At 43.8% G+C, this 15,547-nt stretch overlaps 1 protein-coding gene across 1 annotated transcript in view; it reads right to left on the bottom strand.

Moving 5' to 3' along the window:
• The window catches only part of PTDSS2 (phosphatidylserine synthase 2), a 75,837-nt gene extending 62,171 nt beyond the window's left edge, over nt 1-13,666 (bottom strand). Inside the window, exon 1 of the mRNA XM_090032335.1 lies at nt 13,351-13,666. Coding sequence (XP_089888461.1) covers nt 13,351-13,535 — 185 coding nt within the window. The 5' untranslated portion in view covers nt 13,536-13,666. The remainder of the gene's footprint in view (nt 1-13,350) is intronic.
• Nucleotides 13,667-15,547: the final 1,881 nt, after the last annotated feature.

Raw genomic sequence — 15,547 nt, 5'->3', positions numbered from 1 at the left:
GTGCATGAACCACTTGAATGCGTAAGTGTTCTTTGGACCCAACACCTAGTCTGCATTGCAGCTGTGCTTTACCACTTAATTTGTGAATACATGTGGCTAATTTGAGAGCTTTCAAAGTAGCCCTGACCTTATTAGATCCTCTCAATTTAAGGCTGCTATTAGAGGCATAAGATGCTTTGAAAAATGAGGCAAGGGGGTCAAAAAATATACCCCATATGGTTTCTGTAGTTAAATAGCATTGTTTTTATTGAGTTCCAGTAAGTGCATAGCTTTTTTTTTTTTCCAGTCTGGTGTGCAGGCATTTAACTGGAACAAACTATATACCAGGAGAATGAGAAGAAATAAAACTGGTCTTAAAAGGGTTTTAATAGACATATAAAGAGTGAGAGTAAGAATACACACACAAAAAAGGATTTGTAATTAAATGACAATCCAAAAGACCAAAGACAGAGTTTACCATCTCTCCTAAATCTAACTGTAAAAGCACCAGATAGCTACCAGTTTTCCTTTACTGTTTTCCCATCTTTCTATCCATTGTCTCATGTTTGCCACCCTTCTGATGAACACATTTGAATGGTAAGTAAAGTTATAGAACAGTATAAAAATAGTTGCTCTGTTAATCTAGTTAGCAGCCAAATGAGCTAGGAGCAATGTACTCGAGTAAATATAGTAAAAGATGAGGTTTTTCTTCCCCAGCCAGCATGTGGAAAAGAATCCCTCGTCTTAGGATCATATACAAGGAAACTTCATTGTCCATCATTAAACTGCTGCTAAAAGCCAAAGCTGATTAAATGTAGCCAACACTGAGCATGACTATAAAACAGGGGTGGGCAAAGTCCAGCCCACGGGCCAGATCCGGCCAGCAGTGGACTCCATTTACCAGCAGCCTCTACCTGCGTGACTGAAGCCAGTCTCCATGGAGACCCCAGCACAAGGCTGGGGTTACCATGGAGGGTGTGCATCAGGGCAGGGAAGGGGGCTGCTCCAGAGCCACTGGGGATCTTGTGGCAGGGGCAGCTTGGTCCAGGGCCAGGGCAGAACCATGAACTCTAGCCTGCATGCTCTGGGCAGGGACATGCAGGCAGCGGATCTCAGCTCTGCCCTGGCTCGGTACCACACTGTCACCACTACAAGGAGCTGGAACAGAGCCATGATCTGCTGATTGCATGCCCCTGCCAGAAGCATGCAGGCGGCAGATTATGGCTCTGCCCTGGACCCAGGACCAAGTTGCCCTTGCCGTAAGATCCCAGTGGCTCTGGAACAGTCCTCTGCCCTGCCCGCGTGGCTGGGGCAAGTCCCCATGGTAACCCCATGCCTTGTGCTACCACAACACAGCAGCTGAGGTCTCTACAGAAACTGAACCCAATCATGCAGGCAGGGGCTGCTGGAAAATCTGCTGGCCAAATCCACCATTTTCCCCACCCCTGCTATGATCTATATGAGGTAAACATACCAATGAAAATCTACAAAGACAAATTACTGCAACTTAACTGATTAAAATATGGCAGTACACACTGCATTCAGTCCCCCTCAGAGACACCTCTTTTTCAAGTCATAGTGAGCCACTAATACGATATGGTTTGACTTCATCTTCATTCCCACAGCTAATCTGCACCTTTCATTCCCATCACCAAAGATTCCCATTTCTTCTCCAGCCTTAAATGTCTGGCAACCATCACCAAACAGGGCCCCAACAGTTCACCCACAATCCCTCTGTGGCCTCCTCTTTCAGCCTATTGCATATTAGTGAGTTCCCAGCCTCCATGAAGTGGAGCTGGACCAGGCTGCCCAGAGCCTCACCTGTATATATATTTTTAAAAGATTCCAGGATTTGTGACAAGAACACCCAGTTCCAGCCATGAGTCGGGGGGGGGGGTGCAAATTAGCACATGGTGAGGTATATATGGAGTATTCACATATACTGAGCAGTACTGAGCTGTGGGGTCACCATGGCCTGAAACACTGTTGCCTTTGTTAGAACCCAACCCAATGAACTAGATGGCAATTTATAAGCCTTTTGGCTTTGGATCGATATCATGTATAGTTTGTACTAATATTTTTTATATATATATATCAAAGTACGGTTTAAAAGTGTTTTATGGAATAACTGTGCCAAAACGCTTGTAGCAGATTCAAAAAAGGTAAACTGCATCAACTACGCCCAAACTAAGTCTATAGGTACCTGTTGCAATCTACCTATATGCAAATTTTGCTCCTCACTTTCACATGCTCAGGAAGAGCAGCGACTGACAGTAAGTGGGGGGGAGGGAAGAGAGATACTGGGGGGGCAAGAGAGCAAGGGGACTACCTGACACCCCCTCCCCCCATTTATTTTCCCTGTTGTAGAAGTGGGAGGAGGACAAATTCAAGTAAAATCTCCAGTCATTAGATTCTATACCTGGAAAATTATAATAAATTTATAAATTTCCCATATATAGAACATAATTATTGGGGGGGGTCTTATATTTGGAGTAGTTTTATATTCATGTAAATGCAGTAATTGCTTCATAAGTGATATCTCATTGCTTCTCTCCTCCTTTCTCGGTTAGTAAAGCTAATGTTTCCCAGATAAATACAAAGAAGCTTAGAAAACTTCTAGTGAAGACATCTACCCATGCTATAAAGGCAAAGTAATATGTGCTGGAGTTTACCACTCCTGACTGCTTTGTTTAAACATGTGCCCAGGACCACACCATGTTAAGCCAGGTCAGAACAACCCTAGCTAGCAGAGATTTGATGCCGATTCATCCAAAAAAATGTTAGATAACTGTCAGTGGACAGGAAGTTTTGATAAAATACTTGGAGTCTGAATATAATGATGTACATATTTTAATAATTTAATACTGTTTTTAAATAGAAATGTATACCAACTTAAAACTTAAGCCTGATCAGCATGCCTTCTCCCCCAACCCCCCTTTTCTGTTTTTATTGCATTTATATTTGCAACTGCTGATAGAGAATATTTTAGTTTACAAGAACATTATGAAATTTATTATGTCACCAACTATATCATTCTTTGCCTTAAGTGCTTAGGTTTTACATATGAAGCAATATGAAACATTATCCCAGAGCCAACGTGAGTAGTTTAGTTCTGAATACTCATATATGGAATTTCCCTGCTTGTTTTAAACATCTTTTGTTTGGTTTAGTTTTTGTAATACCAAAATGGAGGTCAGCAGAATATAAGTTTTGCCAGCCCCATTTGTACCTTTAGTCTTAGAAACTGCACTAGTTGTTTTTCTGGTGAAAACAATTGTTAGCAAACATGGAAAATTCTTGTTAACAAGGCTGCATTATGCAGAAGCAAAACAGTCATCCCACTCTTTGCTTAGTACAAGATTTAATGAGAGGCTGTCAGCAAACATATTCTCCATTAGTTTTTTCTTATGACATTTTTGATGACAGAATAATCTATTCCTTTCAAATATCCACGATATCTTTAAAATATTCCTGCCTTGAAAACTTCCTGATGAGTCAGCATCAAATCTACCCAAACTCTTGCTTTCATGCATCACTTAGCACAGAAATATTTCAACTGCTGCTCATATATTTCAAAAAAGGAAGATTATCTAGGTGATTTAGAGGAAAACAGAAATAAATTAAAATGCTTACATTTAGCAACCATTTAAAAGTCTTCTTATATTCAAAACCAAAATTAACACTAAATAATAGACAATACTAAAAGTCTAACAGCTTATTTCTGCAAAGGTGTAGGTATAACTGACCTTGGGTTTCAAAAGAGTTCAAAATTGTCTTATAAAGGAATTCTGACTACAGCCTCGACTATGAAAAGGCTGAGTGCCTGTACACACCACAGAGTTTAATCATTAAATTAAATAGGTTTATAAAATGTATACTTGCTTATTTTAGAGCATCTCATCAGTGTTTGCATGCACTAGGTTTTCAAATAAATTAAGCTTTGGAGTGTTGTATCGGTGTTTGCACATACTTGGTTTCTCAATGGATTAAGCACACTGCAGGAGAGTGGGATGGTCCAGCACTGCCCCCTCAGCCCAGGGCCCCCCACCCCATGCCCTGCCATGCAGCTGTGGAAGCACGGAGCCAGCAAACAGCACAAGAAAAAAAAGTGGAAACAATTTGAAAGCAGAAGCAATTCAAAAAGAGTAAACTATAAAAGTCACAGCTCCATCTGGTAGACAAAGAGGCTCATTACATGCCTTTGAGTGCCTTTGTGTTTGCATGCAGTGAAACCAGGGATGTGACACTTTAATTTGTGGCGAGTCAAACGAAACTACGTCTGAGGAGTTTTACTCTAATGCTGAAGAAAGACTTTTAAAGCACTCATACAGTCATGCTATTGTAGCACAAAAAAGGGCAAAAAATGGGGTGTGTACAAAGGGCCACTATGATCACTCCATAGGCCCCATACACTTGCGGAACTGGAACTAGAATCCTTATATTATAGACTCAAACTAAAAGTTTCTAACTCTGAAACTAAAAAAACACCTTGTCAAACCTCAACCCTTCATGCCTATGTCCTTAAACCTTAGCATATCAGTAATCTCCTTTAAATCCAGGCTACAAGTACACACTTAAACACAAGCATGTAAATAAAGCATTTGCAGAACTGAAAAATTTTAAAAAGCCAACAAGCTGTTTTGAGACAGATGGAGGCAGACAAAAAAATAAATAAATAAATTAAAAAAAAAAAAAAATCAAGACTTCAAATCTGGGTTAAGCTGGGTCAAAATTAACCAACTGGACAAATCTGCATCATGCTTTGCATAAATATGGTCTTCAGAGTAAAACAGATAATTAAGTTAACCCAGTTTTCCAAATCAAAGTTAGGAAGACAGAGCTGGAAAAACAGAAGCCAGTAGCAAACTTGTTCAAATTTTTGCCTCCATGTTCTAATATAGTTACTTTTCTGAAATAGAAACTGCACAAAACACACTCAGGACAGAACTGTAAAACAGTGAAGAGATGCATTTTATCCTCTGCTCCTTTCCAAGAATCTAAGGACTCTATTTTCCTAAACCCCAATGGAACAGCAGGTTGAACCCATACTGGTTTAGTACTTCATGTATACTGTAGAATTGTCTAAAAGATCCAGTGGTTCAGAACTTCATTGTGCTGCCCAGAAACAGGATGATACATTATTTGCCCCAAAAAGAGCTTAATACAATAGCTAAGGAGCCTCAGAAAACTTTGAGCTTTGCAGCTTAAGCTACTAGAAGAGTAACTTGTCTTGAGCTAGTCAAGACTTAAGCGCCTTTACAGAAATTAAATGAGACCACTATGTGCCTATAAAAACACATAAGGATGTTAACATGCATTTACCTTCCATCACTTTTCCACTCACACAGTTGTATGGCCCCAATAAAAGGTGTCTATACATGTGCTCATTCAATGAGCTTTAGTTAAAGCACCCCAGAGACCACTTTTAAACCCACAGAGGCTTATACATGTGACACTGCAGCAATGCTATAGACTGTGGAGCAGACTCAATTAATTGAGTCTGCTCCAATGCATTCCAATTAGAACATGTCAGAGTATGTGTATAGGTACCCAAAATGATAATTTAATAAATTCTGCTCAGTTGCCCAAAAAAACAACTTAAAAAAATAATTAAGGTTTTAAGGGGGGAAGAGGGGATGACACCAAAGAGGCAGAGAAAAAAAAATGGTAAATGAAGACTTGGATCAAGTTTACTGCACTGAGTAAGCAACTATGACTAGATCAGTTCTAAAACTGACCTAATCAAACTTCCAATAGGCCCATTTTAAATCTGCTTAAGTGCATATGTGTTTTTAAGTGCATATGTATTCAGAGTCTATGTCACTTAATATCAATTTAGATAATCTCATACAATTTTATACCACAGATAAAGTTAAAGAAACCCAAATCAAAAGAAAGCCTTCAATTAAGAGATGGAGGAAAGAGTGCCAGTGTGCAAAAGAGGAATCTCAAGGAAGCACACAATTTGTTTTTGGTGCCACTTTAGAACACACAGGTAATAAAGCAATTTACAAAACATGTCATATGACAATGGTTCAGCATACCAGGGATCTGAAATGCCAACATCAAAAAAACCTTCAACTGCCAGTACCTCAGAGGCACAAGCCTTCCACCACCCCACACAAGAGCATCAGACCCCTTCTTCCACAAGGGCCTTCACCTCCAACAGCTTTCCTCCCTGTTCCACTGAGTCCCTCATGCTCCACAATTACTTCATTTTTTTTTTGCCAAAGCCAATCTCATGCTCCTTGTTTTCCTATATTCCAAGTAGACTAGTTTGTTATTGTTTCATGCTAAATATAGGATTAAGCTATGATGTTTCAATTTAACCCTGTTCCCAAGAAATACAATTTTTAAATGCATATCATCGGATCCAGTGCTCAACTATACTATTCCTACAGCAGAGTCCTGCTGAAATATAGTATTCTATCTTATCTGAAAGTTATATCACCATCTAGAGGCTTATGCCTTTAGACATTTTCAGAAGCAACAGCACAGAAGGAAGAGATGACAACTGGAATAAGATGCAAAACTAACTGGATGGAACAAGGTCTGTAAAAGCAGCAATATCCAGTGGACAAGAAATATTTTCCCCGCTATTTGAGCTGGCTGCATTTCATTACACCCTCCTGGATGGTCTTTGATCATGTGGATGTTGTCTTATGTATTCTTAGATATACATGAAGTTGTTTGGGTGATGAAATCAATGCCAATAACTCTACAGCAACTTGTTTAGACTTTTCTAAGAGCAACAGAAGGTACCACTGGGAAGATGCACAGGAAGACACAAAATCAGAAAATATGGTACCTCAATTAGGTTAATCTTATATACCTGAATATTCTGTTAATATTAACAAGTCCCCAAATATGCATAAATATTTATCCTTTCCTGAAAGGTGAGTGACCCTTAACTCCCCACCCCCCCAAAAAAAAACCACCCCTAAAAGTTAAAAACTATACCCGCTAGCTAACCCAATACCTACTCTTATCAACACACTCTCGTGAGAGTTTAGTTTCTAGTTGCTCTTGGCTATGATATACATGCAGGCAGTAACTAGACAACACTTGGTTCTGCAGACCACTGTATAAATTTCCCAAACAGACTCTCAGATCTTTGACTTCTTGGTCCTTAAAATGGTTCATTCTGCCAGCCATCATGAAGGGCTCCACAGAACAGAATGCAGCAAGGGAAATACCAGAAGGAGCTATGATGCCCTGTGCTGACCAGCATTTCTAATTCATATTTCCTCATGTCAAACCCCTAACTTGGTCTTTCTCTAGAACTGTGGTACTCAATCTTTTGGGCCCATAGGCCAGATCAGTGAGGCAGAGCAGGTCCACAGGCCTGATCAAGCCGTGCACGCCAGGATCGAGGCCTGTAAACACTGAGGTCCAACACTGCACCCTCCCTGCCTGCAAACACTGAGGTCCAACACTGCACCCTCCCTGCCCGAGCTCCAGGACCAAGTCTTCAGAGTCTGAGCACCACCCCCTCACTCGAGGACCGGTCCTCAGAGTCTGGCACCACCTCCTCCCACCCTAGCGCACCAGGATTGGGTCGCCAAGGGTCCAGCACTGAGCCCTCCTACTCCCATGCACCAGGATTGGTCCCCAGGAACCCGGCACTGCCCCCTCCAACTCCCGACGTACCAAGATTGGGTCCTGAAGGCCTGGTGCTGCCCCCTGCAGGCCCCCCACACCAGGATTGGGTCCTGGGGCCTGATGCTGCCCCTGACTGGCCCTGCACACTGGGATCAAATGTCCAATCCAGCAGGCAGCCCCCAGAGCTCCCCATATGTCTGGAAATTTGGTGGTAGGGGAGCAGTCCCACTGCTCTCCTGCCAAATTTCTGGACCATGGGGAGCCCCGTGGACCAATGACATGGCCATAGGCCAGATCTGGCTTGCAAGCTGTCTGTTAAACTCCCCTACTCTAGAAGCTCTATAAGATTGCTACAAAACCATACAAATCTAAATTTGTCTCTAATCCCACCTCCTCAATCTGCTTAGTTTCTTGTCCTTGCATAGGCACTCCATGTTTCATACCATGACTTGATTATGGAGGTGAGTGCCCAATACTGAATCCCTTCATGGGGGTAGTTAAAGTTTTTAACACAGAGAAAGGCATAACAAGAACAAATGGCTGAAACTAGAGAACTTAAAACTAGTCAAGAAAGAAATAAACTATTTTTCTGAACAGCAAAGCCGGTTAATTATTGGAACCAACTGCTAAGGGAAATGGCAGCTTCGCCATCTCTTAGAGTCTTCAAATCAATAAATGCCTTTTGGAAGATGTATTTTAACCAAATGCAAGTTATTAACAACAATACAGAAGTATTTATGTGAAGTTCTAGGGACTGTGTTATACATGAGGTCAGACTAAATGGTCCAATGGTCTTGAATTTATCACCCATGTACATCAGCCACTGTTGGTAGGTAGGCAACAAAGAACCTGAAGACCACCTCAACGACCCACATTGTTGGAAAGAGACAGACATATATCTGAGCTCGTTGTAATGATGCATCTCTGCCATGGTGCTCTAAGCTTTTCTGCTGCTCTATGACCAAATTTTGCATACTGCTATACAAATCCACTCAGCCTCAACTGTTTATACCTATCCCCAGACCACAGCAGAATGAATACCTGAGTCCTGTTAGTTTCACTTCTTCCCAGAGGGAACCAGAAAACAGCTGTGATAACAACACTGATCATTTTTCACTCTTCTGCAGCCTGTGGAAAATGAGCCGTAACTGTGGCGTTAGAACTATCTGCCTCATACATATGATAGTACAACACTTATTTGTATAGGGTAGGACAAAGTCACCAAGTCCCAGACCCAACATGCTCAGTTTACACAAACATAAAAGTCAGTCCTGGCCCAAATATGTCCTTTCTTTATATTTAAGCAGTAGGCAGGGTAGGATAGCACCTTAGAGACTAACTGATGCCACTGTGCCCTACTTTCTGCATCACTTCAGAATAACCTGGCTAAGGACCTCTTGGTGCTTTTTAATAACTAAAAGAGCAAAAAACATTAAACAGATCTTAACATCTGTATTTGCCTAGGGAAGTTTCCGGCTCATCATAGGCAAGTGGGTAATTCCACGCCTGCTATAAAAAAAGTAAACCTCTCATCAGAGAGAAGGTTGTAGGTTTTTTGTTAGTTTAAGAAAATTCAACTGCAAGGATATTTGTAACATTTCTCCCCTCCAATCTTGTACCTTACATTTCTGCTGAGAAAAACAGCTGCTACAAACCCTAAGCATGAATGATCTCCGAATATATCACAGAAGTAATATAGGTTAGTCTTAACTCTCAATTAAGGCAGAAAGCAGGATAGAGATGCATGTCATGGACTACTTGGATAAGAGATGCATGAGCTTTTGTAAGCAAAAGCTCACTTCATCAAATACTAGCTGCTAGAAACTTCTCTCTGACTTGGGTTAATCTTTAAAATGTATTTCTACCCAGCCTTATGCTTGACTTCGGACTACTTCTCTCAGCCCCCAGTTAAGATACAGACCACCTGCTCTGTCCTTCCCCCGGTTAATGTAAGAAGATTTACAAAGTTTACTGTAATGTTCAAGTCAGTTTTTAACGTCCTACCAGTGGACTTCTGAAGGATGCCAAGGCATGGGCTGGAGGCAGAAGTGCTGCAAGGGGCAGGTATTTAGCAAACCAAGCTAGGCTAAGATATTGTTTAGTGTGTTTCTATTTTTGTTTTCTCCTGTACTAAAAGCATTTTCCTGTTTTATAAGTTATTCTGCTCCCCTATTATTGTTCTATTCTGTTCTCCTATTATTGTCTCCTATTATTGCTGTTGGGAAGGGTGACATACATTAAATAAATATATAAATAAATGAAAATAAAGGCACACATGTCAAAAAGATCTTTGTTTTATGGACAGCAGAATTACCTACAGAAAATACGCTATGTTACCCCCAGGAAAGACTGCCTTTAGTATATCTAAAAGTTTATTAAATGCTTTAATTTCTAATGCTGGACATGGCCATACAAGTACTTAGCTTGTGCTTTTATGGGTCCTGATAGAGAAAACAAGAAACATCTTAATTAAATAGCCCTCATAACAAAGTCAATACACCCTGCTGGGTATGAAACAGAGCCTTAAGGAAAATAGTGACCTATAACAAACAAAATAGTGCTGAATACTACAGAACTCTGGTAAGCACAACAGCAAAGATCCTGTAAAGTCCCCTGGAAAACAGTAATTTTAGGTGGGGGTGGGAGGGTTTATGCACTGAAGAGCATCTTACAAAACCCACACAGTTGTCTCAACTGCATAACAAAACATAAGAAAAACTTGAAAGCTTGGTGAACACTACAAATATTGGCTGTAAGCACAAGATAGGTACTCTGGGGGTGGGAGGGAATAACTCCTACTATATACTTTCTACAATACTGTAAAAAGATGCACTGAATTAATCCTCAACGTTTGTTTTTTTAATGAGATTAGGCACTGCCTGGGAAGTACATTAAAGAAGTTTTCTTCTAATGCAGCCATAAAAATAATGGCATATTTGGACATCATCCTAATTCTTGCACTTGCAGTATGAAAAATAATACCATGACTTAGAATGGCATTTTTGCTTAATGTGGCATATTCACAAGCTAGTCCTAATCACAATAACCAACACAAATGTAGGACTAGACTAGACCAAAGCCTGCACAGAAAGGAGGGTCCTTTGTTTTAATATACTTGGGTTCTGCCGATTTCAAAGTTAAAAAAATCTTAACAACAAAACTTTAAACACAGCAAAACAGAAGAGCATTAGAATTTCTAAGCTTTAAATTACATTTTTTTGCCAGACCATGTTCAAAGAGCAAAAAACAAATGACAATTTTACCCATTTTCCATTTACAAGATGGCAATATTATGCAGATTTCAGCAAGATCCAGTTACTTCATTGCTAGCCGAGTCTAAATGCAGCAAGATAATCTCTCCGAGAAAATCGCTTGGCTTTTCAAGATGATGGTGTTTTTTAAACAGTTGTGTTTGGCTTCAAATGTTTGCGTAGTGACTATCCTGACTATCGTAGTGGAATCTAATAGCCTGTGAGCATTCAAGTAGCAGAGAGGTGTTGCCAAATATTAGGAACTTTGTCAATTCCAACATAGCCCCTTCAGTGTTGCCAAAATCGACTGGATCTGGGTCAGGGCCAAGCAGCCCCCATCAATGTCAAACCCAAACCAAATCTTATCTTCCTCTGCACACAGTCCACCCAACCAAGCCTCTAGCAGAATTAAGAAGGTATGTTCGGCTGTCTGTAGATCCAGCAAAAAAAAAGTAGAAAAACATCAAAATTCTAAAGATTCCTAGCAACCTGGCTTCGTTTTTCAGAAAATGATTGCAAGCAGCTCAAAAAAAAGGTTACAGGGAAACAAAAGAAACTCATACAAAGAGGCAGATTCCACAACTAACTTAGAGAAGTATTTTCCTTTGAATTTTCCCACTATGCACAAATTTCTCTCTCCATCGTGGTTAAAAACCAACAAAAACTGAAGTGATACTCAATTTCATCACCAGACTGAAAGTGAACAGTCACCATGTTTTAGCCAAAAAGCCTGTTTACCTGATCCTGTGAAACTGACATGATGGGGAACCAGCTGAAACACTGTCCACCTGACTTGCAAGGTTAAACCAGCTTTAGCTTTCTGAAGTAATAAAGGAAGATTACATAGATAAGGCAGATGAGGTGGATACTCACACCTGAAATGCTGTGTGTATGGTAAGCATGTACGTGATGGTGACAAAATAATCTGAGATTAAACATTAAATCCCACTTTTCTCAGGTGTGGACTGAGGGAATTTTTAAAGGGCAACTTGAAGGAAGAAAAGGAGAACTGTTTTGGCAGAAAACAAAGAAATTATTCATTAGATCTTCTGAAGAAACGATTAAGCAAAAGAAAGGTATCAGATGAATTCTTTGATAGAGACAGGAAAGGTGGTGGCTTCAGGCACCACAATATTCCATATTTAATGCTGCTAATAATCAAGTCCTAGCAAGGATACTTGTTTTCCAGAATATTTTGAACAACAAGAGCCAAAACTAGACTACTAATAGTATTTTTCCCCTTCTGGAAAGTAGCTTATCTGTTCCCAGAAGGAAACTAAGGGGAAAGCTTGTGCTTCACTGAACCAGTTAGTCTACAAGGTGCCACCCTGCCCTGTCTAAACACTGTAGCTGTTAATGAACTAGAGAGTCACCTAGTCTCTTTTCTATGGAGGTGCTGGGGAGAACCTGTATTTACTAGTGCTCCAGCCCAAAACCTGGTCTACTGGAGCTACCCACGCAGCTGGAGTGGCACATGAAGCTCCCCCAAAGCCCTGCAACAGCTGGATATTTTCCTGATGTCAGGAAATACTTCTTGCTGTGCTGCCTAAAGTGTCTTTTACTGCTAGCCTGCTTGATGACTGTTTGCTGGGCAGAAGACAGGGTAGATTTGCACCTTATAGACTAACCAAAGGGGGCGGGGGGGGGGAAGAGAGAGAGAGAAAACAAGCTTTCATGGGCTTGAGATCACTTTAGCAGATGCTTAACACAAAATTCAATGAAATGAGCTTCAAACCATGAAAGCTTCTTTTCACTCACTTACATGTGTGTATTTATATAGACACAATTTCATTTACTCTGTGTATATATACACACACAAAGTGTCTATTTTATACATTTCATCTGTGTTTGTATTACACAAACAGCCCCCCCACACACACACCATTTCATCTGTGGGGGCATGTGTGTATCATAATGCGCGCACACACATTCATACATGCACACTTGGAATCTCTGTGTGTGTGAATTCTACGCACAAACAGGCACACGTGTAATGTATGTATGCACACACATATATATGTATATACCCAGCAGGGGCAAGCCTAAGAGAGGCTTCAGGTCAAGCAGAGGGCAGGGGAAAGTGGCATTTACCATACTAACCAAAAAGTGTGTATTTGTCTGTGCATGAGCATGTGTGTATGTATAAATACATAAACACACATTTCCTGTACATGTACACACACACACACAGAGATGCACACTCTTCAGTTAGTCGATAAGGTGCGATTTTTCCCCTGCCCTGCCCCTGACTACAGCCTCTCTTGGCCATTCCCCTGCTGCACATCCACACATGCACATACACATAAATGAGCACGAACCTTACAGACTAACCAATGGGTGTGCTCACAGACCAGATACGTGCAGGGCGGTGTGCACGGACACGCGCGCCCACGCACTGGTGAGTGTCCGGACGCGGCTCTCCCCTGCCCCGTGCCCTAGGGTCCCCGGCCCGTGTGTGCGCGTGCGGGTGCGCGGGGCCCGTGGCGGGTGGGGGGGGGGTGCGGGGATGGTCCCTCACCAGAAGAAGGTGTTGGTACCGTCGTCGTACACCTCGGACTCGGTGCTGCGGCGCAGCGCGGCGGGCGAGCCGGGCTCCGCCGGCCCCTCCGCCCCCGGGGCCCCGCCGTTGGGCTGCGGCGGCTGCTCCTCCAGGGCGGCCTTGCCCAGCGCCGCACCGGGCCCACGCCTGTCGCTACGCCGCATGGCGCTGCCTGCCCGGCCCGGCCCTGCCCCTCGGGCCGCGGGCTGAGGCGGCGCCGCTCTCCGGCCCGGGCGGCCCCAAGGGGCGGCAGCAGCGCCGCGCGCAGGGGGCGGGGCCTCGTCACTCTCCCCCGCCCCCGGCAGCCGTGGTGCTCAGGGCGCAGGCGCACGGGGGCAATTGAGGGCGGCGGCTCGGCCGCGCGGCTCGTCTCGCGTCTGATTGGAGGGCGCACATGGGGCGTTGCCTTCGCCGTTGCGGGGCGGGGCCAAGGCTATGGGGCGGAGAGATGGGTTGCCATGGCAACCGCGAGGCAGGGGGAGGGCGGCCTCTCTGCCCGAGGCAGGCATGGCCCGAAGCAAAGCACTGGGCCGGGGTGCGGTCTGCTTACCTAGAGCAAGCCTTGGCGCTTCCCTGGTGCCTCAGTTTCCCCGTCTTTGAAAGGGAGCTAGTCACGCTGACCTCGCTTGTAGGCCGGGAGCATCTGCTGCTTTTCTCAGAGGCCCGAGGAAGAGCGCGGCAGTAGCACCCAAAAGTTCGTCTCTGTCCTTCCAACCTTGCAGCAGGACTCACCCATGAGAGCGGCTGTGACACCCCGCAATGGCCGCCTTAATCCAGCTCCCACTCCAGCTCCATAGTGTCCCTCGCTATTTTGCCGGCCACGCTATGATGTATGTGAATTGTTGGGCTGCCGCTGGAGTCCCGCAGCGATCCCGAGTGCACCTCACTGACAGAGGTGGGTGCTTGGTCCCGCTGCCGTCCCTCTCTCTGGACCCGCAGTCCAATACCACAGCTGTTCTGCGCCCTGCCCGCACCTGTCCTGCCCTGCAGGCACCCCTCATGGCCCTACCACCCTTATCCATGCCTAGTGGCACCAAAAGCTGCCCTTGTAGCCACACCTGTCTTGCAGCTGTCACTTGTCCTTTGCTGGCCCCTCTGGTCCTACATTAACTTCCAGTGGCTTGGGCCCTAGGCCCCTGTTGGTTGGCTTCAGCCCACTTGGGCTCCTTCGCCCTGCCTCTTTTATACTGGGTCTCCTGATGCTCTCCTCTCCAGCTCTGAGACTCCGACCATCTTTCCAGGGCAGCTCGCTCGCTGTCCTTGCACAGCTGGGCTTTGGCCTGCACAACCCACAGGATCCCAGACCTTTGTAGGGTTTTCTCTTGACCTGATCCCCTGATAGCAGGGAATGCCTGCCAGGAACCTCAAGGGTCACCTCTGCACCCCAAAACCCCTGGTCTTTTCCAGTCTACAATAGCCAAAACCCCAACATTTTCTATTGCTACTAGGTGCCTGTCTCCAGGCTCTCCCCAGGCTCCTGTCCTGATTGATTAGCCTCTCCCCAGCTCCAGCCCTACTCATGGCTTCCACCGCCCCACCTCTGGGCCAGGAGCTCTTCCCCCAAGCACCCAGGCTGACTGCTCTGGCTCAGGAGCTAAGCTGGTATCTCCCAGACCTCCACCCCTTTGGGGCATGTACCCTTGACCTCGATGAGCAGCCTGCTCTCCCTAACTGCATTTGGCTCTGCTGAGCTGTAGCCCTTCCTCCCTGCCTGGAGCTTTGCCTTGTTTGCTTATTGCTTGGCTAGCTCCTAAGTGGTTATAGGCAGCCCTATAACCCTTCTTTGGACTTTCTTCTGGCTGCTTACTCAAATGCAGCTGGCCCTGGCTCAGCTGTCTCCTAGAACATGGCTGTATCCCACTGCTTTGCCCTCTTAAAGTAACGAAGTTACTTTAATTAATTAAAAGATTAATTGCTCACAAAGGACCTTATCTTTTGTACTTTTCCTGGCCCACCATCACTACAACTGCGCCCCAACACTCTCTTGAAAAGTGCTTTGAGATCTGCTGATGCAAGGAAGATTGATGTGGCATTACCTATGGAGAAAATTAAAATGCCAAGTAGCTCATGCCTTCACAAGTATTTGTTTTTGCACCAATGATTTCCAGCAGCAAAAGTAAGGGGATACCAATTGCCTGTGAAATATGGAGAACTTTAGGACCAAAACAGCCATCTA

The sequence above is a fragment of the Crocodylus siamensis genome, chromosome 2 (genome assembly GCF_052110815.1).
Source record: "Crocodylus siamensis isolate JL-2025a chromosome 2, ASM5211081v1, whole genome shotgun sequence".
In the NCBI taxonomy this organism is placed as follows: domain Eukaryota; kingdom Metazoa; phylum Chordata; order Crocodylia; family Crocodylidae; genus Crocodylus; species Crocodylus siamensis.
Note: the sequence above shows the minus strand (reverse complement) of the source record. Positions and strands in the feature narration are given on the sequence as shown.